Here is a 22,619-nt window from a genome sequence, read left to right as displayed (position 1 = left end):
AGTTCAAAAACCTTTCAAATATACCTTCGAACCTCACATAGTACCTACTTCTTGCACTTCCTCAGCATGGCTTGGGAAAACGTCAAGTCGTCGGAAGGATTTCATCCAACACGTCGTCCAACAGACTATCTTCCAGAGCTAGGACCTTGGGATGTAGCCCTTACGAATGAAGCCCAAAGCCCGGAAGGGACGGAAGTAAACAATGAAGAGGCGAACATTGAAAGCAAGTCCCATCGCTCCTCCCTCGAGGAGGAGCAAGGGCAAAGCATGGGTATCGATGGGAAAGAGCACCCCAAGGAAGTAAACCCTCTCTTGGTGACATGGGACGAAAACGATGCTCATGAAAATCCCCGGGCGTGGAAATCCTCCTACCGCATGTTTCTGGTATTTGTCGTCTCGTGCTACACGTTCCTAAGCCCCCTCTCCAGTACGGCCAATGTACCTGCTCTGGACGTACTAAAGCGCGAGTTCAACGTCGATTCATTTGTCATTGGCAACATGATGATGTCTGCATCCATGCTTGCTTTTGTAGTGGGTCCTAGCTTTTATGCACCGCTCAGTGAGCGGTACGGGCGAAAGTATATTCTTCAAGTGGCCAACGTCCTCTTTTTGATATTCAACGTGTGCTGTGGACTGGCAAAAAATTCGTCCACCATGATTGTACTCCGTTTCTTTGCGGGTCTGGCTGGTGTCGCACCTGTGACGATTGGGCCAGGCGTGGTTGCCGATCTGTTTGAGCCAGAGGAGCGCGGTACAGCCATGTCAATGTACACGCTTTCGCCGATCCTTGGTCCTTGCGTTGGGCCGATTTATGCCGGCTGGATCATACAGGCATATGGCGAGGACAAGTGGCCGTGGATTTTTTGGGCGTCGACCATGTTTAGCGGTGTGGTAACCGTCTTTGGCCTGTTTGTGCTCAAAGAGACGTACACGCCTGTGCTTCTAGAACGAAAGGCCAAAAAGCTGCGTAAGGAGACTGGGAACGATGGGTACCACACGATTTTCACACAAAAAGAAACACTTGGGCAGCGCGTTCTCCATGGGTTACTGCGTCCCCCTATCTTTTACTTTACACAGCCAGTTATCTTTGTGGTGTGCACGTACCAGGCATTGATGTTTGGATGCCAGTATCTCTTGCTGGCATCCTTTTCGCGCGTGTTCAAGGAAGAATACGGAGAGCCGCCCGGCATTGCATCGCTGCATTACATTGCCATGGTGCTCGGCTTCCTCGTCGCTGGCCAAGCTGGAGGGCGCTGGACCGATTGGAACTACCGCCGCTTGAAGGCAAAGAATGGTGGCGTTGGCAAGCCCGAGTTTAAATTGCCATTGTTGATTGCTACTGGCATCTTTATGCCAGCAGGGCTGCTCTTGTACGGATGGACAGTCGAGTACCATATACACTGGATCGTGCCGGATATCGGTATCTTTATCTTGGCATGCGGTGCGCGTGCAACAATGTTTATCAGCCCATTGTACCTTGCAGACTCTGTGACGATGTATGCAGCGTCGGCGTCAGGCGCAGCCGTCATGACGCGCGGCGTTTTCTCGTTCACATTTCCCCTGTTTGCACCGAATATGTATGACGCCCTAGGACAAGGATGGGGTAACAGTGTATTGGCGCTTGTAACGGCATGTCTTGGATTGCCAGCGCCATTTATACTGTACAAATATGGCGAGCGGCTGCGGCTGCGCTCTTCGTACTCGAAACGTGGGATGACTTTGATGACCTAAGTAGTGATAACGTAACATAACGACGCGTCTATATGGTATTGCAAACGTGTTGGCAAGCATGTTTTGTTCCCTACGCAGCCAGCATACAAAATGCCACGACGTGCTATGCTACTTGCCAGCAGACATTACTCTTGCAATTCGCTGGTGTTAACAAGCAGCGCACGCACCTCCGCTCCATCTGTCCTGTAGCAGGATAGTACGTCGCCCATCCATAAGAGCTACCGCGGAACGACCCTGGATTAAATACATGGCATCCCTCGTAGGTGAGCTCAAATCGCTCGTAGCGGTCTGCAAGCACGAGCTAGGGTTAGTCGACAGAAACGTACCGCACTCGGCATTGGGTATAAACGCATCGCATTTGCATGCTCCCACAGCACGGGCCGGACCTGCTGCGGGAGCGGGCACAGATGCGCTTGGTCCAGCAACGTGGAGACAAGCTATGATCAGCATGCATCGGACGTACAAATTTTTGCAGATCGCCATCGCGCAACTCGTCCTTCAGTCGGACCGCACTGCGTAGCATTTTACTCATGATATCGTCGCGGAAAATCACCATTTCTTGGGAGAAATAAACGAGCTTGCAAGGATTACTTGCCCAGTGAAGCCTTTGCGCCACAAACGCACTCGGAAGGCTCTGCTCAAACGATGCAACCAATGGCGCCGGAATGCGGGCGCGGGGCAGCAGCGGCGTGCTCACTGGATCTGCAGGCCCAGGAATAAGCACGAGATGCGTCTGTTCGAGAATGTGTGGGAACCGCTGTAAAAGCTCGGCGAGGCGCAAGAATCCCTGCTCAAAGCGATCGCGATTTCCCTCGTCCGCCTCCATCGACACCGACGTAAAGTTGCCGCACAAGACAAGACAGAATGGAATAAAGTCTGCGTCTCCGTACCCCTGCAAAATCGCGCGCAGGTTCGACAGCGAGTTTTCATGGTCCAAGTGCACATCACTGAATACGGCAAAAGACAAATCAGGATGCTGCATTTCCTGGCTCTGCATTGCAGCCACATGCTTTTGAGGCACGGCACCGGTGCCTGTAAAGTCAACGTGACCAAACAGGCTGCGCGCCTCGTCCCTGCTCTCGCTCGGCGGATGCCCAATGGCAAATGCATGGAGCCTTTCCTGCATGGTATACTCGCCCTCGACAAGCACAAAACTTCCTTCCGTAAAAATTCCCTCTCCGGCAATCGCCGCGTCCAAATCCAGATGCACGCTGCCTTCTGTGTCTTCCAGCACGTATTGCCCATCCGGCGTCGTGCTCAGTCGGCCAAAAAGCAAGCAGTTCTGGCCCTGCCTTCCGAGCAGATTCTTGGTCGTGGTAAGTTTCATATGCGACTCACGCGCACCCGCAGCGAGCGGCGGCAAAAAATGCTCGTTGCGCAGCACGACGCTTCGTAGCAGTTCGTAGCGCTCTGCGAGGTGCTCGGTCACCGAGGCCGGCGACGATAACAGCGATGCAGGCTTCTCTATAGGCTCAAATATCTTGCGCGACCCATTGAACCGAATGCGTGGCAACTTGAATGCGTCGCACACGTGAAAGTAGCGTTCTAGGTTGGGCGTATCGCCCATGGTCACGGCACTCGCAGCGCCTGGCTCTTCCGCGCCCTCGACGACCAGCTGATCATACACTTTGCACAGCACATCGCTCGTCACGACCAGCCCGTCAAACCCTGCACTCGATGCGCCGGAAAAATGCTGCTCGACCAGTGCATTCGCGAGCGCCTCGACGGCTTCCGCCCGCGCCACTGGCTCGTCCAGCAAGCCGTGTGCCTGCAATGTCGCACACACAAACTGGACCGCATCAGACCGCAGCTGCAAATGGTACTTCCGCGTAAATGCACGTAGAATTTCGCGCCGCACGTCTGGCGGGACGTGCACATCGGCCATGTTGGAGGAAGAACGCGTCGAAACGCGTTAGCTAAGCAACGCCTTTTTTTTTATTGCTCATGGCGCCGCAGGCCGAGGGGCGCCGTGCGATGGCGCTGGAAGATGCCAATGATTCCATAACGCCCATGCTTGCCACGTTGCACGCAAGTTTAATGCTCTTGCAGACGCCACACCCCGAAGATGGCAAGCGTGTTGGAAGCACCATGGCGCGTGGAATGGATGAAATGCGCGCGTGGGTTCGCGATGCCAAACAGCGCTTCGCGGTAGCCAGCGATGCCAAGAGGCTCGTATTTTGTAGTGATGGCGTATGGGAGATTGCGTGCGCGCGCCTGTATGCAGCGATGGATGTGTCGCACACGTCGACCGTCAATCGCGCACGCGCGATTTTGGAGGAGCTACTGCACGTATGGGAATGCGCGCGCGGCAATACATCGCCGCCTTCCTTCCCAGCGCTATGTATGCAAACGGCTGCGGCGCATCGTGGCTCACAGGCAAGTCTCGCGACGATGGATGCGCTTGTACGCACATCTGGGCTCGCGATTCTCACGCCTGTGTATGGCGACGTGCCGGTGCGTGCCCTACTCGGTGAGATTATCGAGGCGATGCAGGCTGGGTTGGGAAATATAAGCCGGCGATCCAAGCTGGCCATGGCCCTGCTTGGCGCATGCACTGCTCTTGACACCGACGTATGGCTCGCTACATTGGCCGAAGCGCTCGCGTCGCCAGTGCCGCGCACGACGGAAAATGTTGTGGCACACTTGCTGCACCCAGTTCTGGACGTGATGCCCGACGCACTCACCCCGCTGCTCACACTGCTCGGTGCCGGTACATCTACTTCGCACGTACGCGCGCTGCTCGCCGTCTTACGCGCTGCAAAAATGCGCGATTTGTGCACGCTTGTGGACGACGATGCATACAGCCCCGCGGTAGTGCCTGTGCGCGTACCTTGCTCTGTCGTGCGCACATGCATTGCATGCTCTGAGCCGCGCATACAGATTGCCGCGCTTGCGCTGGTGGTTGATGCCAAGACACCTGCTGCCTTGTTCTGCGACGCAGAGCTGCAAGTGCTGGGGCATTTTTTTGAAGAAAGCCTCGTGCTTCCGAGTGCAGTGGCACGGCAGGATAGCATTGCTTTGTTTGTCAAGCTGTTGGTGCGCATACGTGTTGGAATGCACATGGTCTCGAAACACGACGGCGGTGAGCATGCAAGTATGCAGCACCTCTTCACCACGCTCTTTCACAGCGTCGTGCAAGCGACGCATCCTCATGCACCGTATCCATGCGCCATGCTTGGTGTTTCGCTGCTTGCCCTGCTCATGGAGGCACTGTTGCCTTTGGGCGCGGTTGGCAATGCGTACGCACGTAGCAGCTTGCAGGACGCGGTACGTGCGCTGGAAAAAGCAAAAAAGACATTTCCCAGTGGCGCTGCTGTGAGCAGCATTGTCCCGTCACACGCATTGGTACGCAGACTGCTTGACCTCGCGACGAAAAGTACGTACGACAATATCCAGGATACCGCCGCATTGCTGCTGCTTCGACTTCGTCCCCTGCCAGCCACAGGGCTGCAAAGCGCGGCGTTTGTCGAAAAGCATATTCTACAACCCTCCGTTGCATCGATGCCCGCGGCCAAAGACGCAGAGGCGCACGCATCCGTGCAACTCTTGCGGCTTTATCACGCCTTGGGTACTAACGCACCGATCCAAGATGCTGCGCTGCGCACGCTTCGCGCTGCGATCGTATCACTCAAAGTGGACGCTGCGCCATTTTCCTGCAATTGGACGCGAGCGCTGGTGCAGGCACATGCGGCGCTCCTGCAGGGACGCCTGCAGTTTGCGCGGCGCAACGGTCTGGATCGTGCTTCGGCGTGCGAGTCGCTGCACGGCACATTGGCTGCTTTGCACACCTTGGTGTCGCTGTGCAGCCCCGAAGAGGCTGCGCCGTTCTGCGAAGAGGTGCAGGATCTGGTCGGCCAGGTATGGGCGCTGACGAAACCAATCCTCAGCGCGGCAGCACCCGAAGGAGCCCAAGGCGACCTACTGGCCTGCGACTCGGGCCTTGAGCCTGCACCCGAGCTGTCGCAGGCGATGCAATATGCGCCTACAAACACGCTTCCTGAATCCTCCACGCCAGCGTACCAGCGCATACTGTCGTACGCATGGCGTGCGATGAAAGAATCCTCTGCACTTTACGCTGCCACACTCGCCAAAAGCGCGGAGGGCGCATACGCAACACCTGCCGCGCTACACCATGCCAACGAAATGTTTCTCGAATGGCTCTTGCACATTCGCCATCGCGGCGCATTCAGTACCATATACCCGCGCTACGAAGAGACCGCCTCGGCACTCTTGCACACCAAAGAGTACGCTACATTTCCTGCTGCATGGCTTGCACAGCTCCTCACACGACTCGATGCACATGTCGACGCATTCAGCACGACGCGGCGAAGCGCCGGCATTGGATTTGCCGTGCTTGCGCTGCTGTGCACCGATCGAACATCGCTGGAGCCCACAATGCACACGTTGCTGCACATGACGACCTCTGCAGAGCCCGTACGAAAAGTGCATGGCCTAAATATTGTGCGTGTGCTAATCATGGACAGTACCTTGGCCAAATCGATGCGCCCTCATTTGGGCTCTGCCTTGGCGCGCGCCGTGCACTGTTTTAGCTCGCAGGACTGGCGCGTACGGAATGCATCGATGATGCTCTTTGCTGCCATCAGTACGCGCTACTTTGGCATCAAGGCGTATGGCGACGCTGGCAATGCGCACTATTTGAATCCGCTGCTCAGCGACGACTTGCGCGACGCAATGAGCTCTGTGCTTTCCAGCGCCTCTTGCCACGTCGCAGCGAATGACCTGGCGCAGGTAGGCCATGGCTCAGCGCTTTATGCAGTGCTCCTCCTCTTGTCAAAGTTGGAGCCGCGCGTCTCGCATCCGTTTCCGGTGGCAGACACGCTACTTGCACTGGAACGGTGCGCCCACAGCGCCAACTGGAAATTGCGCGAGCAGGCCGCGGCGTCGTTTGCCATGGTACTTGATCCTGCGCAGCGCGATGCCACCGTCGCACGACTGCTTGCGCAGTGCAGCACTGGGAACCAAAATGCACTGCATGGAACACTGCTGCTGCTAAAGGCCATCAAAGCGCATGGAATTGAAGCGCACGTCGATCGTTTGCTCGCACCGAATGCGTGCCCTGCCACCTTGGCTGCGTTCCTCGCACTCGCTCCACTGTCCAGTGTCGTCCCTTGGCTACGTGCATTGTTCGATGCACTGCTGGCCAACGGCAACGCAACAGCGGCGCTCAAGAGCTTGCTCCAAGACCCATTTGTCGTCTGGCTTTATCCCATAGCACTCCACAAAGCCATGGACGCGGGGGTTGCTTTGCCGTTGCATGCATTGCTGCATGTGCATGACGACCTTTGCGCAGCACTCCTCCATGTTCTGCACGAGCGCGAAACGAGGCCGTGGAGTGTGGCGGAGATGTACACTGCGGCACTCGGTTTTGCCGTCGCGCCCCGCTCGCTGGACGTGCGCATTCGTGCGGCGCAGTTTGCACATGCGCTAGACTACCATGGTACGATGCAGAAAGAGCAGGCACAGCGCCTGTTGGTGGAGATCCTCGCTACCGAGAGCAGCGCATTGTACGAAGCGCTGCTTCCGCTCTTGGGGCATGCCGCACGCGATGCTGCGCCAGACGTTTTTCGTACATGCGCATGGATTTGGGCGCGCGCCGCTGAGGACGGATGCTCGCTGCAGTCGCGCCTCGGCACGGCATCTTCTTTGGATTGCGTACGCACGCGCATCTTTGCCTCGGATGGAGATGCACATGCCACCTTTACCGCACGCCGCGTCTTACTGAAGCTTTTGAACGACGACGATGCAGACGTGCGTGCAATGGCATGTGCGACGATCAGTGCCCAGGTGGGCGTTCCTCGCTCAGTATATCCCGCCGTAGAAGCGCTGCGCTTGGGCAATGTTGCATGCACCGAATTCATGTGGGATGCACTGGATTCTGTCGCGCACAGCGCATGGTCTACGCTTGTGTGGGAGATACTGACTTCGGAGATGCATCCCGAGCAGACGCAGCGTGCCACAAACACTCTCTTTCCTTCCGAAGAAGAGAACCAGTTCTATGATCGCGTACCGGATATTTTGCGCGCATACCGCTGGCTGGCATCGCGCCGCATCGCGCCGCCGCAGCACGTTGACCTGCGTGCGCTAGCAAATTCGCTGCTCGTAGAGATCGAGGCACGGGCTGAGCGCCTATGCGACCTTGCATTTATTCCATCGCTGGAGCAGGTGCTGGTCGTGCAGCTTGCGACTGTGCTTGGCGTGCTTCCGGCACAGCCAATTATTCGCACGGCGCTGCACAATTTGCTTGTCCATGTCTCACAGGAACAGCGCACAGCGCTTCGAATTGCGTAAGCGTTGGTCTTGCTGACGCCAGGCTCATTTCCGATTTCTTCTTTCCCAATGTCGGCGGCGTGGAAGGACATATGTACACGGTTGCACAGCATCTCTTGCAGCGTGGACACAAGGTACGTGGCGCTGTGCTTATCCTAGGTGATTGTCATTACGCATGCATATGCACCGCACCGCAGGGGCGTACGCTACCTTTCGGGAGGGTTGAAGGTGTATTATATCCCTCTGCCCATCATTGAAAGACAGGATGTGTTTCCTTCTTTGTTTAACCACATGCCGATTATGCGCGCCATTCTCCTCCGCGAAGATATCCAGCTTGTGCATGGGCACCAGACAGTCTCGAGCTTGGCTCTCGAGTCTGTATTCCACGCCAAGGCAATGGGGCTCAAGACGGTCTTTACGGACCACTCTTTGTATGGGTTCGCCGAGGTGTCGAGCATCTTGACCAACAAGCTACTGCGCTTTGTCTTTACAGACATTGATCATGTGGTGTGCGTAAGCCATACAGGCAGGGAGAATACAGTGCTGCGCTCGTCGCTGCCGCCGGAAAAGGTGTCGACAATTCCCAATGCCATCGATGCGCGGCGATTCGTGCCGGATCCCAGCTTGGCGAGCAACGACAGGATATGCATTGTGGTGCTTAGCAGGCTCGTGTACCGCAAGGGGATCGATTTGCTCTTGTTCGCCATTCCGCGGCTCTGTGCCATGCACCCGGATGTAGACTTTCTCATTGGGGGGGATGGGCCCAAATATGTCGAGCTCGAGCAGATGCGTGAAAAGTACATGCTTCAGGATAGGGTTGTCCTGGTAGGTGCCGTGCCGCAGCGCGAAGTGCAGCGGCACCTGTGCCGCGGCCATATATTTCTAAATACGTCGCTCACCGAGGCATTTGGCACGTCCATTATTGAGGCGACGTGTGTAGGACTCTATGTCGTGACAACTAGAGTCGGTGGAATTCCCGAGTTGCTGCCGCCTGCGATGCTGCGTCTTGCTGACCCAACCGTCGATGCAATTGTGCGCGAGACTGTGCATGCCATCGCGCATGTGCGCAACAAAAGACACGATCCCGCCGCACAGCACCAGGCTGTCTCGCGCATGTACTCGTGGTCGGAAACGGTGCGTCGCTTGGAGATTGCGTACGGGATTGCGATGGCTGCGCCGCCACGTACGGCCACAGAGCGCTTCCAAGCGCATGTGCAAGTGGGCGGGCCAATTGCAGGCAAGATTCTTGTGCTCGTCATCGCTGCACAAATGGTGCTGCTTGCAATCTTGGAATGGTGCAAGCCTGCAGCGCGTATTCACAAGGTGTCGAGTGTGCATGGAAAAGGGCTGGAGGCGAGATAGGTTAGTGGGGTACGCGATACAGCGTAGCCATGCAGTCCGAACCTACCACCACGCGCTTTGTAAAAAAAAATTGATGCGATTTCGCTTCTAAACGCCGCTACAGCTCCATGCATCCCACTCCACGCTACTCTCTTTTGTAAACGTCGGCGGCAAGTTGCATCGCAGCGTTGACTTGCGCAGCGGTCGCATCGGCCATGCCTTGTGCGCCATCCGGCTTGCCGCCTCCGCGACCGCCCAGCAACTCGGAAATTTGCTTGTTCCACACAACAGCATCAAACCCTGCTTTGGGCTCTGGCACAAAGTTGCTGTAGATAGTCTTCACAGCGCCGTCTCCTTTGTCCTGTGCAAAGAGGTACACAGATTTGTTCAGCTTGCGGGCAGCAGAAATACCGGACTGCAGCGCCTTGGCATTCGCATCCACGTCCAGTTTCGTGACCAATACAGGCGCGTCGGGATGCTCGCTGAAAAACTTGGTCACCGCTTCCTGCGCAGCTTTGACCTCCGCCGCAGAGCGCGCCTTGAGCTGCGTATCGAGCGCCTTGCGCAGCTTGGCAAACCGCTGCTTCAACGCATCCTTGCGCAACACACTCATCTCCATCTGCGCAAGATCAACGCCAAAGGCTTTGAGCTGTGCATCCTTCTCAACCTGCTCCATTTTTTCGATCGCATCAAGTCGTGCGGCGGCGTCGTCTGCCGTCTTGGTCGCCACTATCGCTTCGTCGCCCGTCACGGCAACGACACGTCGGATACCTTTGGCAATGCCGCCCTCCTCTGTGATGATCAGATCGCCAATCTCGCCAGTCCGGCCAACGTGCGTGCCGCCGCAAAACTCGATGCTTGTGTTGGCCCACTGCGGGTTCTTCAAATCTTTTGCAATCTCGTCCACATCGAACTCCAAGCTCACCACGCGCACTGGGTTGGGGTACGACTCTCCAAACACTGCACGGAGCCCGGGAATCTGGTATGCATCTTCCAGCGCAAGGTCCTTGGCATACACCGCAACGTTGCGATCGATAAACTGGCGATTAATCTGCTCAATCTTTTCCAGCTCTGGCATGGTGAGCTGCGCCTTGTGCGAAAAGTCAAATCGCAGCTTGGTCGGCGCAACAAGCGAGCCTTTTTGGTCGATGTGATCGCCGAGGACCTCGCGCAGGCCATAGTTGAGAATGTGCGTGCCCGTGTGGTTGTTCTGCAAAGGGCGCCGCCGCGCGTCGTTGTAGCTCGTAATGACTTTGTCGCCGACGCGCAAAGCACCGTACTCGAGGAAGCCGATGTGCAGCATGTAGCCGTTGGCGACTTGAACATTTGTCACGTCAAACGCAGTCTTGCCGTCGATAACCAAGCTGCCCATATCCGCCTGCTGGCCACCGCTCTCAGCGTACATGTTGGTACGGTCCAAAAGCACACCAAACGGCGCTTCTTTCGTGAGAAGTGTGTCTGTGCTCTCTACAAATTGGTGGTCCTGGAAAATACCCTTGACCGTCGCAGCCATGGACGGCGTGTCGTACTTGTACTTGTCATTTGTCTTGGGCACTGTACCCTGCTTCTCCAAATAGCCCAGGTCGTGCACATCAAGCTTAACCGCGTCGGTGGCTTGCTGCTTGCCCACACCTTTGCTTGCTTCCTTGCTCTCGGCCTGTGCCTTTTCAAACCCAGCCTGATCAAACGTCAAACCTTGCTCCTCGGCCATGATGCTCGTCAAGTCGACAGGGAAGCCAAACGTATCATACAAGCGCCACACGTCAGAGCCGCTAAGCTTTGCACGACCCTCTGCCTTGGCAGCATTCGCATACTGCTCAAAAAGCTTCTCGCCGCGATCAAGGGTGCGCGAAAAGGAGCGCTCTTCTTCGTCCAGCATCGCCGCAAGGTCCTCTGCCTTGCGCGTAATCTCGGGGAATGTGTTGCCCATTTGCTGGAGCAGTGTGGGCAAGAGCTGGCTGAAAAAGCTGCCAATAGGAACTTGGAAATACTTGCGCGCGTAGCGGATGCCGCGGCGAAGAATACGTCGCAAAACGTAACCACGGCCATCTTTGTCGGGCACACCGCCGTCGCTCATGGCAAAGGTGAGCGTGCGGATATGGTCAGCAAGGACACGGTAGGCCGTGTCGATGCCGTCCTTATCCTCGTTGCCGAGCTTGCCTTGGTACGCGCGCGCGCCAGTGAGCTCTTGGATTCGGTCAAACAGCGGAGTAAACACGTCCGTGTCGTAATTGCTCAGCTTGTTTTGCAAAATCGAAACGAGGCGCTCAAAGCCCATGCCGGTGTCAATATGGCGCGCAGGCAGTGGACGCAGCGAACCGTCCCCTTCGCGGTTGTACTGCATAAACACCAAATTCCACACCTCAATCACCAGTGGATCGTCCATGTTGACAAGGCTCGCAGCATTCCTGTTTCCCAAACGGTCAAAGTGCACTTCGCTGCAGGGGCCGCACGGGCCCGTCGCACCCATCTCCCAGAAATTGTCTTTGGCGTCGCCGCGGAGAATATGGTCGTCGGCAACACCGACCTCGAGCCACAGCGCACGCGCCTCAAGATCGGGCTCAAGACCTTGCTTGGCATCGCCTTCAAAGTAGGTCACGTAGAGCTGGTCTTTCGGCAGGCCGTAGACCTGGGTGAGCAGTTCCCACGCGTAAAATATCGCTTCTTTCTTAAAGTAGTTGCCAAAACTCCAGTTGCCAAGCATCTCAAAAAAGGTGTGGTGGTACGTGTCTTTCCCGACATCGTCAAGGTCGTTGTGCTTGCCGCCTGCACGAATGCACTTTTGAGAATTCACCGCGCGCTGCAGCTTGGCAAACTCGGACGAGGGGTCGACCGTGCCCAAAAAAATGGACTTGTACTGGTTCATTCCTGCATTCGCAAAAAGCAGTGTAGGGTCATCGTAAGGGATTGTGCTGCTCGAGGGGACAAGCGTGTGCTGCTTTTCTTTAAAAAAGTCAAAAAAGGTGCTGCGCACCCTGTTTGCAGGCCACTCTTGTGTGGTTGGCGCAGTAGCGTCCGTGCTTGACATTCGGCAAAAGCTGGTACGTGTTGTCGTACGAGATACACGCAATGGAAACGACTGTAAACGGTGTATTAAGCGCAGGCCACTGGGCATGCACAAGAAGGCAAAGAAAAAGGCACACCGCGCAAAGCACGTGATGAAGGTGTGTTCCCTGGCAAAAAGAACTGCAGCATCCAGGATTCCCACGTGGTCCCCCACCGCAGTACTAACTAGACGATACCATGCTTAACTTCGCAGATCGGACGGGATACGGTGCTTTCATGGTTCTGTGACCGCAGATACAAGGCATAGTTGTGTCGTGCTATATAACGGCTGCATATGTGCAGTGCGCTGGGCGCATGGGCCTCGGCACCGCTTGCGGTCTTGGTTCGTACTGTGTAGTAACGCGGCCCAAAGTAAAAGCAAGCTGCGCGCTGTTGCTGTGCCTGTATCGCGGATGTTTGCCACCTAGCGCCGATACGCCGCTGAACCAATCGCGCCCCATGAGCCACGTGCTTTACTGTTGCACTACACCGAAAAACCGCGCATCTGACTAATCATTGAAAGCGAACCCCTGACGTCGCAGCACGCCGACCGAACACCGACGTTTTGTAGAGAAGGCCCGCACTCTTCAAATTTGTGTGCTGCAAAGGCCGGTGGTATGCATCGTGCACTGTAACGCGCAGACCAAAACGTTTGAATTTCTCTTTTGTACTCCCCGGCTTTTTTCCCACTTTCGAACGCTCCCATTGTTGGGAGAAACACGCTGGCAGTCCATCCAGAACCCTATTTCGGCACCATGGATACCGCCGTGTGGAATATGCAAGATTCAAAATTAGCTCCTTCCATGATGGCTTCGTCGCATGCACAGGCTCTATCTCCTGCGGACGGCATGCACGCTCCGTTTGGGTCGACCATCTCGACAACTGCGCAGGCCGCATTGTATCATGGTTCAAACTCATTTCCCCCACCCCAGGAGATGCCTGGGCATGGCGACACGCTTCAGCATGGCTCGAATTCCCACCTCGGTCCCGGCGCCCCACAAGAGGCGCGCTGGGCGATGCTACCCCATGGCGATCTTGCACCCGAGATCAACCATGCGTCGTTGCCAGGGAAAGACAACGATGCAGCGCTGATGAGTGTGTTATCTGCCTCGGCTCCGGCGCCTTCCTTTACCGTGATGCGCAGCGAGACGCCGATTCCCGTGCAAAATATGCTCCTCCCTGCGGATCTCGCGCTGCCACAGCCCAACACCCATATGGCGATCGCTGGCGATCGTGCGTCACTGCAAGTAACACCGATCCCCTACGATTTGCAAGATGCGCCTGGCCAAGCACCCGCGTCATCGCAAGATGCACGCCGTATGGACAATGCGCAGCTGCGCAACTTTTTGAAACTGGATGTAGACATGGGCTTTGTCGCCGACGAGCGCAATGCGTCGCCGAATCTTCTCCAGCCAGTATTCGGCTGGAAAAAGCGCCGCTCTGTGTCGGATGTCGGGCCGCGTACACCTTCGTGGCTTGGCCTCGCCGCAGACAATGCCGTATCGCCGATGGACGAACTGCCTTTTGAAGCACCCACGCGCGACTCGGCGCTCAACTTTGAGGCGCTCCAAATCCGCGTCGACGAACAAAAACGGCCGGATATCTCCATCACGACCCCTGCTGATGCTGCACAGACCTTGCACTCGCTTTCCACGTCCACTTGTACAGCCCATACAGACTACGTTCCTATTCCTGGGATGCCCGCGCAGCACTCGGCTTCCCCTCCATTTGTACAGACGCAATCTACGTACGAGCCGCATACCGGCCCTGTGCGCTCCAGGGCAGGAACGCGGTCCCCACGCTCTTCTAGTCCTTACGCCACGCCCATGCGGAGCGTCACGCCAGATGCGCCTGAGCTGCACTTCCAAGTCAACGAACAGGACGTGGCCACCGCTCGGATGTCGCAATGGCGCTTCCCTTGTGCGAATCCGTTGCAGGATACGCTGCATCCCATGGACGCCATCACGCGTAGACAGGACTTGCTCAGCGTACCGGACATGGAGATGCGCAGCCTTGGTAGGGTCGGCCGCAGGCATCTGCGCACGGCCATGTCGGAAGACTTGCAAGCAAGTACGCGCTCGACAATGCACGGCATGGGGCACTCGATGGACTGGCAGAAGCCGCCCGTTTCGTCTGTGAGTATGATGCAAATCAACCCTGGCTTTGCGCCGGAGATGCACAACCGCAGCCTTTCTCCCGAAATGGTGCGGTGGGCGACGCAGAACATGTCTGGCATTGCTCTGCAGGAACAGCAATTGCTCGCCATGAACCAGGAAGCACTTAACTCGGGCCGCACGACGCCGATCCGCAGCCCGACGCCGGGCGACCTGAGCCCCTCGCCCTCCAGCACCATTCCTTCGCCATCGCCTTCCTCTGATATGACGCCCCTGCGCGCTGCACAAACGCGCACGCCTGTTGTGACGACCAGTGCGGCACAAGCTGCGTCTGCATCGCGCCGCAAAGCCGAAGCGGTGTTTACCTGCCCGTTCCCCGACTGTGGGTCCACATTTACGCGCCAGTACAATTTGCGGGGGCACATGCGCTCCCACATGGACCAGCGACCGTTCAAGTGTACGTGGCCGGGGTGCGGCCGCAGTTTTGCTCGCACGCACGACTGCAAACGCCACCACAATCTCCACCTCAACATCAAACCGTACACGTGCGAGGGCTGCGGCAAGACGTTTGCACGTCTCGATGCGCTAAACCGCCATAACAAGAGCGAAGGCGGCGCGTGTGCGTGCACCGAGACAGACGAATAGCGTCGCATGCGTGCACCTACGTGCGTACAACAATGTGGCTCATTCCTATCGCGATAGCGCCTGTATATATTCAATCCACCCCATGCGCCCGAATCGTCCTGTCTGCAATGAAGCGGCGCCATGCGACAAGCGCAATGCGTGCAAAGGTCTGCGATGCCAAATCCACAAGGAATCCATTCCCGGGCGCACTGCCGTCGGATGCGACACGCAAAAAATTGCCAATGAGGCCGTCGGTGATGGAAAAGTGGCCGCGCTCGACGCCGCGCACAAGGCACGCCGCACACGCCTCGGGCGACTTTTTCTCGTCGCCTTCCTCTAGTTTCTTGGTAATCGCAGGCTTGGTCTTGTTTTCTTGCTCGTAGCCAGGCGACAAAATGGTTGCGGGAAAGTAGGTGTGCACACCGATCCCATACAGCTGGAACTCGGAGCGCAGGCACTCGCCCAGGCCGCGGATCGCGTACTTCATGGGCGAGTACTGAGTGTAGCCGACCATGCCCATGAGCCCCAGCACGGAGCTGACAAAGACAATCTTGCCGCTGCGGCCTGCCGCGCGCATCGCCCGAGCACTGGCATGTGCGGTGGCAAGCGCCGTCATGTAGTCGGTGCGCATCGACGCTTCAAAGTCCTGTGCAGTGTGCTCCAGAAACATGCCCGGCTTCGCGCCGCCCGCGCAGCAGAATACAGCGTCGGGGGTAAAGGGACACTGCGCGACGGCAGATGCCGCGCCGGGAAACGTGGAAACGTCCGCGACGACATAGCTGATGTGCTGTGTCGGATTGGTGCGTACAGTCTGCATAAGTACGAAAAAGAAAAAAAGAAACGCACCTTGACCTGCTGCACCGCTTCGTTGAGCTTGGCTTCGGTGCGGCTGCAGAGGACAATGTTGGCGCCTTGTGCGCAGAGCTGGCGCGCGAGCGCAAGGCCCAGACCTTGTGATCCACCGGTAATCAAGACGCTCTAGAAGTTAGCACACCTTCGTATCTACCTTGCCCTTTGCATCCCATGTTTTTCTGGGCCACATTGCGTACGAGAGCAGCGCACACAGCGCCGCCACGAGGAGGAGCAGCATGGTGGCGAAGAAACCTCCACACGCGGGGTTGGCTGCATGCCCGCACACTGGACGTACCCAGCCCATATTGCAAGCGCGGCGCAGTGCACACCTGTATCCGCAGCACTCAAGGTCGCACGGCACGCCCATTGCGGGCACGGATGGCGCCACATCCCTGCGTCCGACTCGCCGTACGCGCCGCTGCCGCCGGTAGACATCCCGGCGCAGCAGCCATGCGCTTGCCCGGGCGCTACGCCGCCAACGAGTGTGGACGTCGCGAGCGGCGAGCAGCAAGCGACACGCATGGATGCACTTACCAGTGCGTGGCCCGTCTGTGGACGATGCAAGCATGCACTTCTCGAGCATGGACTGCTATCGAACGATCCTGCAGCGGAGCAAGTACGCCGCACAAATGTCGCAGTGCGCATGGACGAGCTTTTGGAAGACGAGCACAAGCTCCTGGATTTCACGTACACGGACGCGGATCTTGTCTCGCTCAAGAAGCAGATTGGGTCGCTCGCGTACACACGCACGCCCAGCACGGTCAAACCGGCGCGACCTACGAAAAAGCAGGCAAAGACGCATGCGCCGCTGCATCGCACGATTGTAAATGCTGATAATTTCTGCACTCTCAACTACATCTACCAACGCGCACACACGTTTGAGGTGCATGCAGCACTGTCCAGGCAGCCTCATATTGCACGCTGGAGTCCGTCGGCGATGCGCCATTTTTTTGCGCTGGCCAAGCGCGCCGTGATTCGCATCGACCCGGCGATCAAGCGCAGCGTGTGCAAGCGGTGCATGCACATTCTCATCGAAGGTCTTTCGTGCTCGACACTGATTTGGGGGGAGGGTGTGATTGAACGGCGGTGCAGATGGTGTGCGCATGCACTTGTTACGCGCGCGTACGAAACGGGACTCCCGCCGGTGAAGCGGAAGCACCTGTCCCAAAAGCAGCGCAGGCGCCGCTGGCGCAGGCGGCAGCTTGCATCTACACCCGCGCTGATGCCCAGCCTTGTTCCGTACACGGAGCGCATGCAGGGCACGCCGTGGGACGCACAGCTGGGGTCGTTCGGGGCCGCGGCGCCTTTGGTCCGGCAGGCGATGGCATCGCGTGGCGACCATGTTGTGACCGTTGGCTTGAAACGGGGGGGAGTCGTGGGAGCGCAAGAGGCGCATGATGGGGAGACGTAGCGTACAGCGAGTGAGTAGCGGCACATTTCCCTACGTAGATCTCGCATACACTACCTTCTACTTTTCACGCACGCTATTCTTAGCACGTTCGTAGTAATGAATCGCGCCAGGGCTCTTTGCACAGTTCGTCTTTGTCACAGAATCCACCTTTTCGATATCGTGCTCCTGAGGACGGCCATTGGCATGGCTAAAGTACCACACCTCGTTTAGCACGGTCCGGCCATGGTCCATGCTGTTCCTGCCTTTTTCTGTCTCGCTGTACGGAGAGCCACTGCAGCCAAGGTAGGGAGTCTTGCCGTACGCATCGGCGAGCGCGCCGGAGATGTCGCTCAACGAGTAGGTCGTCGTGTTGCTCGGCGTAATACCAGCCTCCTGAAGCCACTTGTACGTAGGCAGGCTGTTGAAATACTTGATCGCCGTCTCAAAGAACTGGACTAGGTCTTCGTGCTTGCGGTAGTGTTTGCCGTAGCACGCAACGTCAAACGTCGAGAAGCACGTAGCATGCTTGCTAAACTCGTGCGCCCAAAACTCGGCACTCGGCTGGTTTTGTGCAACCCAATTCTTCTCCATCCAAGCGAGCAGGTCCGTTGCGTTATAGTCTTTAAGCATGATGTCAACCGATGGGCCTTGGTACGGCAATACCTTTTGGCCATTCACCTCCGCAGGGCTCGGATGGGGGTCGTACTGGCGGTCAGCGTCGCAGTACTGCGTAAAGGATCCGTTGCAAAAGTCTGGCCAGAGACCGTGCAGCGTCCACTGGTCCTGCGGCAGGAGCTGGTTTGCATCTTCGCGGCCCGTGTACGTGTCCCAGAACTGGGTAGAGGCGAGCAAGCCGCCAAACGTCTCGGTGCAGCACGTATCGACATTGCCGACGTCGAGCGCTTGCAAAGAGCACGACGTGATTGGCTTGTTTCCACAGGTGCGGTTCGCAACAGAGGTGTTGTCATACAATGCAGCGTACGCGGCGCTGGCACTCAGTGCACCGAACAGAAGCGCATGAGAGATCATCGCAGTGTGTGGGCACCGCTTCGTGCGCCCTCAAGCATAGCTAAAATGCATTTCCATGTGTTGCCTGAATGCTGCAGCGCTTCGCACGTGCCAACATGATTGGCTCCGTGCATGGCACGTTTAGCAAAAATCGCACGGCAGCTCCGCCACAGGCAGGACGCTGGGCTGGGCCGTCGCGAGGGTGGGCGAGGGCCAGCATACGCACATAGTTGTTTGCGCCACAGCATGCCTCGGCACTGTGGCATAAAACATGATGGTCATTTCATATATACCTTGACGTATTAGTCTACAAAGCCACATTTTCGCAGCTGAATGCAGGTTTTGTTCCGCTTGAGTAGTCGGCAATAATGGCTTCCACGGCCGCGTAAAGTCCAGGACCAAGCAAAAACAAGCCACAGGCCATAACAATGACATGAACAAGCGTGAGCATTGTTTTCCCCAGGCCATTAAAGTACCTTCCTCTGTTCATCTGCCAGTACGCAACGGCGAAGAAAATAAAACCAAAGAAGGAGTCAAACGCAGCACCAAGCAGGGAAAGGAAATCACCCACGCTGGGGATAACCTCGGCAAAAATCCACGCCACGACCCAAATTACAGCCATAATGAGGAACCACATGCCCCAGCCAGTGGCCGTATTGCTGTGTGCGTGCCTCGACTTGCCCATAACGCGAGCGTAGATAAACTTTGCACTCACATTCGCGTAGATACCCGCAATAAGAATGGAAGCAACAATAACAAATGCAAAGGACGCCTTCTGGTACGTGTACGTCTGCAAGCTAGCAAAAGCCGGCGAGGTCGTGTACTGTCCCAAATAGTAGTATCCAATCGAAGGGGGGATGATAAAGAGAAAAAATTGGAGGCCAGTAAGTACGGCAAGTGCCTTGGGGAAATCCTGGGGGCGTTCCATCTCTGCAATAAAGGTAGGGAACAGAATTTGAGGGACCCACATAAAGGTGATATTTAGCATCGCATTCATTGCATCCACCCAGGTTGTGCCTGGGGGAGAGCGTGCATACGTGCGCACCGGTCCGTCATCGGGGAACAGCTTCTTCGGGCCCTGCATAGGATGGTCCTGGATGCCTGAGAAAATCAGCCAAAGAAGAATGGCCATGCCCATGCAGAACGCAGAGAACATCGACATGAAAGAGACATGGTGCAGGGTCCGCGGCAGAGAAAACACTATCCCCATAACCATGCCGATGATGTTGAAAACGACAGTACAAAGCGAATGATCTGAGAGCGTGTTCAAGACGCGCGCACTCATCAAGATGTGAAAACCAATAAGAATAATGTTGTTGGCCAAAAGCATGAAGCCGCTAAAGACGTACGCCACACGACTCTTGCCAAAGACATAGTATCCAAAGTCACAAATGTCCTTGATTTGCGGATTTCGCATAATGTAGCGGTGCATCGTAATCGAGGTCACGACAAAAAGAACACCAGCTACAAGCATGGTCATAATACCGGCAGCCCAGCCCAGCACAGAAAGTGACCAGGCCTGGGACATGACGGCAAGACCGACTTGGTCGCCGGCGAGCAGCCAAGAAGCTTTTTGCCACGACATTGTCCGGAGCTTGATCTCATGGCCATGGTCTTCCTCCACAAGTGCTTGGATGTCGGCTTCGTTGATCTCCGACTCAGTTGTGTCCAGCTTCTCGTCGCCGTATTTCTCTTCGTCAAAGTGTTCGTGGTCCAGCGACGCTCTGCTATAATCAGCATCGCCTAGCTGGTCCCCGGCAACGTCAGTATCCGCACCGATACTCTCGGCACCATTTGATGTAAACATAGTCGATGAACTATTTTAATTCGGTTTTGTTTTAAAGAAAAGAGAGAGATTTGTGCGGATCATACGCTGCGCTCGGTCCGCACGCGATATTGGAAAGGTGTATCTCCGCTGAGAAGGAGCACGCCGGTGAGAAAACGGTGCCACTTGCATCAGACCATCCAGCCAATCGATGACGATCCCGGGCGCTTAAAAAAAAGGCCACGAACAGTCCAACCGTTGCGATGTATTTCAGCCAATCAGCATGCTTATATCGAAGATTTGGCCAATAATGACAACGGCTCTTTGCGCGTGGCGTATGACGTGTCAGGTAGGTCGTGTGTTCGACTCTCGCAATCCTCCGTCATTTGGAGCGGAGATGTCGTCATTTACCAAGTGGCACTACGCGTGCACCACAGATATCAACTTCTGATGACATACTGCTGCGGATTCAACTAGCTTATGTTTACACACATTAGACGTGATCCCTGTTTTGTAACGCAGTCGGTGGTCGCCCCGAGCGTCCTAGCCTCTGCCTATCCCAACCTGCGCAGCCTAATTTACACTAAACGAACACTATGCATTATCCAGGGTCCACGCACGCCCGTTCACCTTGGATTTGGTTGTGTAAGCAGGTCTAAAAAATGCACATGGCATTAATATCATTGCATTAGATAGTCACATGGCAATGATATTGCTGATCAGGTAGCTTGCGGTCTTGTGACTGGAGAACGACTTTGTGCAGATCAGATAATGCGTGGAATTTACGAGCCCAAAAAATTCTAGTCCCTATACGCAGCGAGCGCTCGGAATTTAAACGCGCTTGGCATCTCTGCAATCTTTCTGGTGACTATAATATAGAGTATCTCGCTCAATTTTCGCCACTAGCTATGCATTTATTCTTCGCTGTTTTTGTGACCGCACTGTTATCCTGTCTGGCTTTGGCCCATGGACAAGAGCCTAGTGCTTTCGTCTACATCGTGCCAGGGCAATTCAGTGGTGCGCAGCCTTATTATGACATGGCCGAGAATTTGAAGCAACACGGATACACGCCCATCGTTTTGGACGTGCGGGGTTTCAACATGAAAAGCGATGCTCACAATATTGCTGCGCAGGTGGACAAAACGCACTCTTTGCACCCTCATACACCTATTCATGTGGTTACGCACAGTATCGGTGCCATTAGCGCACGCTACTTTTTGAAGTTCTTAGGTGGCAGCGACTTTGTGAAGTCGTATATTAGCATTGGAGCGCCGCAGTACGGATCGCCTGGCGCCTGTGGCGAAATTGTTGGCGGGGAAGTCTGCACTGGGACCGACTTTATGAAAAAACTAAACAAGGGAGATGACACCCCTGGTCAAACGAAGTACTATTCCATTCGTAGCAGCCACGAATGGACTGACGGTCGACTAGACGGAGGACAATGCCGCATGACGCCTTTTAAGACGGCCGGAAATGGTGGCCTTGACCACAGCTTGGAGCCATTTAACAAGAAAGTATGGAAGCAGGTGCGCCAAGCGCTGAACGGCCACTGCATTGGAAAATACGTGGATGAACCCGATGGTAGCATCCACACTCAAGACACGCTTTTCCCTGACGGTGTGCCTTTCACTTAAATATGCAAGACACATTGCAATGCATCAAAATTTTGGATCGCAAAAACTTTGGAAGCTAAAACAAAGTTTGTCTGTACTTTTTAAAAATTCTCGCTAATAGTGCCTTAATCGGATATATGCTTACTTTTTTGCTGTTAAACTAAACGGCTGGAGTAATTACAGATAGTACCGAAAAATAGTTTGACAGGCAGTGGAACGTAAAAAGATATACTAGCAGAAAATTGAGAAAGCGTTGGAAAAATTTTACTGTTGTAAACTTGATACTGCAACAAAGGAAATGACCAGGTGGCTAAGTTAGAAGCAAGCATACATAAATAAGAAGGCAAGACTTGGATCTAGTGAAGAAGTAAAAGCTGATACGTTCGGCGAGGGTAAAACTCCATGGGAAAGAAAAAATGGGCAAATTAGTAAAACAAAGGAAAAAGAATGACAGATGAAAAGACGAAAAGTGGAAGGGGAGGAAGAGAGAGTAGTGAATAAGATGAAGGATCTAAAGAGTAGTAAGAGTAAGAGAACGACACAGATGAGAGGGATATGAACGAGAAGAAAGAGGAAAAGGGAAGGAAAGGAAGGAGAGGAAGAAAAGGGAAGAGAAGGAGAAGTAGAGGGGAAAGTAGTAGAGAAAAGGATGAGAGAAAAAAAAATAGGAAGTGGAGCGAAGAATGTCTGAGAAGAGAGAAGAAGGGAAGAGGGAGAGAGAGAGAGAGGAGAGGGATGGCATGTAGAGTAGGGTAGAGTAAAGCAGGGTTAGGGTTAGGGTTAGGGTTAGGGTTAGGGTTAGGGTTAGGGTTAGGGTTAGGGTTAGGGTTAGGGTTAGGGTTAGGGTT

At 55.5% G+C, this 22,619-nt stretch overlaps 10 protein-coding genes across 10 annotated transcripts; 5 read left to right on the top strand and 5 right to left on the bottom strand.

Annotated features, from left to right (window-relative positions):
* Positions 1-66: 66 nt before the first annotated feature.
* Positions 67-1,731, top strand: MVES1_003285 (uncharacterized protein; the record flags this gene model as incomplete). The annotated part of the gene is made up of 1 exon (XM_056208102.1): positions 67-1,731. The coding sequence occupies one exon, from the start codon at positions 67-69 to the stop codon at positions 1,729-1,731; it is 1,665 nt and encodes a 554-aa protein (XP_056064077.1).
* A 125-nt stretch (positions 1,732-1,856) lies between these two features.
* On the bottom strand, positions 1,857-3,616 carry DPB2 (DNA-directed DNA polymerase; the record flags this gene model as incomplete). The annotated part of the gene is made up of 5 exons (XM_056208101.1): positions 1,857-1,872; positions 1,899-1,914; positions 1,954-2,032; positions 2,058-2,168; positions 2,195-3,616. The coding sequence occupies 5 exons, from the start codon at positions 3,614-3,616 to the stop codon at positions 1,857-1,859; spliced, it is 1,644 nt and encodes a 547-aa protein (XP_056064076.1).
* Positions 3,617-3,675: 59 nt separating this feature from the next.
* On the top strand, positions 3,676-9,381 carry SPT14 (phosphatidylinositol N-acetylglucosaminyltransferase; the record flags this gene model as incomplete). The annotated part of the gene is made up of 3 exons (XM_056208100.1): positions 3,676-8,036; positions 8,063-8,153; positions 8,179-9,381. 3 exons carry the CDS (start codon positions 3,676-3,678, stop codon positions 9,379-9,381), a joined length of 5,655 nt encoding a protein of 1,884 aa, XP_056064075.1.
* A 124-nt stretch (positions 9,382-9,505) lies between these two features.
* Positions 9,506-12,388, bottom strand: ALA1 (alanine--tRNA ligase; the record flags this gene model as incomplete). Its single annotated transcript, XM_056208099.1, has 1 exon — positions 9,506-12,388. The coding sequence occupies one exon, from the start codon at positions 12,386-12,388 to the stop codon at positions 9,506-9,508; it is 2,883 nt and encodes a 960-aa protein (XP_056064074.1).
* An 820-nt stretch (positions 12,389-13,208) lies between these two features.
* MVES1_003281 (uncharacterized protein) lies at positions 13,209-15,164 on the top strand (the record flags this gene model as incomplete). Its single annotated transcript, XM_056208098.1, has 1 exon — positions 13,209-15,164. The coding sequence occupies one exon, from the start codon at positions 13,209-13,211 to the stop codon at positions 15,162-15,164; it is 1,956 nt and encodes a 651-aa protein (XP_056064073.1).
* Positions 15,165-15,234: 70 nt separating this feature from the next.
* On the bottom strand, positions 15,235-16,233 carry MVES1_003280 (uncharacterized protein; the record flags this gene model as incomplete). Its single annotated transcript, XM_056208097.1, has 3 exons — positions 15,235-15,930; positions 15,990-16,121; positions 16,150-16,233. 3 exons carry the CDS (start codon positions 16,231-16,233, stop codon positions 15,235-15,237), a joined length of 912 nt encoding a protein of 303 aa, XP_056064072.1.
* Positions 16,234-16,269: 36 nt separating this feature from the next.
* Positions 16,270-17,406, top strand: GCN5_1 (histone acetyltransferase; the record flags this gene model as incomplete). Its single annotated transcript, XM_056208096.1, has 1 exon — positions 16,270-17,406. The coding sequence occupies one exon, from the start codon at positions 16,270-16,272 to the stop codon at positions 17,404-17,406; it is 1,137 nt and encodes a 378-aa protein (XP_056064071.1).
* A 57-nt stretch (positions 17,407-17,463) lies between these two features.
* MVES1_003278 (ribonuclease T2) lies at positions 17,464-18,414 on the bottom strand (the record flags this gene model as incomplete). The annotated part of the gene is made up of 1 exon (XM_056208095.1): positions 17,464-18,414. One exon carries the CDS (start codon positions 18,412-18,414, stop codon positions 17,464-17,466), a length of 951 nt encoding a protein of 316 aa, XP_056064070.1.
* Positions 18,415-18,700: 286 nt separating this feature from the next.
* On the bottom strand, positions 18,701-20,200 carry MVES1_003277 (uncharacterized protein; the record flags this gene model as incomplete). Its single annotated transcript, XM_056208094.1, has 1 exon — positions 18,701-20,200. One exon carries the CDS (start codon positions 20,198-20,200, stop codon positions 18,701-18,703), a length of 1,500 nt encoding a protein of 499 aa, XP_056064069.1.
* A 995-nt stretch (positions 20,201-21,195) lies between these two features.
* MVES1_003276 (uncharacterized protein) lies at positions 21,196-21,792 on the top strand (the record flags this gene model as incomplete). The annotated part of the gene is made up of 1 exon (XM_056208093.1): positions 21,196-21,792. The coding sequence occupies one exon, from the start codon at positions 21,196-21,198 to the stop codon at positions 21,790-21,792; it is 597 nt and encodes a 198-aa protein (XP_056064068.1).
* Between the last annotated feature and the right edge of the window lie 827 nt (positions 21,793-22,619).

Source organism: Malassezia vespertilionis, chromosome 7 (assembly GCF_029542925.1).
Source record: "Malassezia vespertilionis chromosome 7, complete sequence".
NCBI lineage: Eukaryota > Fungi > Basidiomycota > Malasseziomycetes > Malasseziales > Malasseziaceae > Malassezia > Malassezia vespertilionis.
This window is presented reverse-complemented; position numbering and strand designations above follow the sequence as displayed.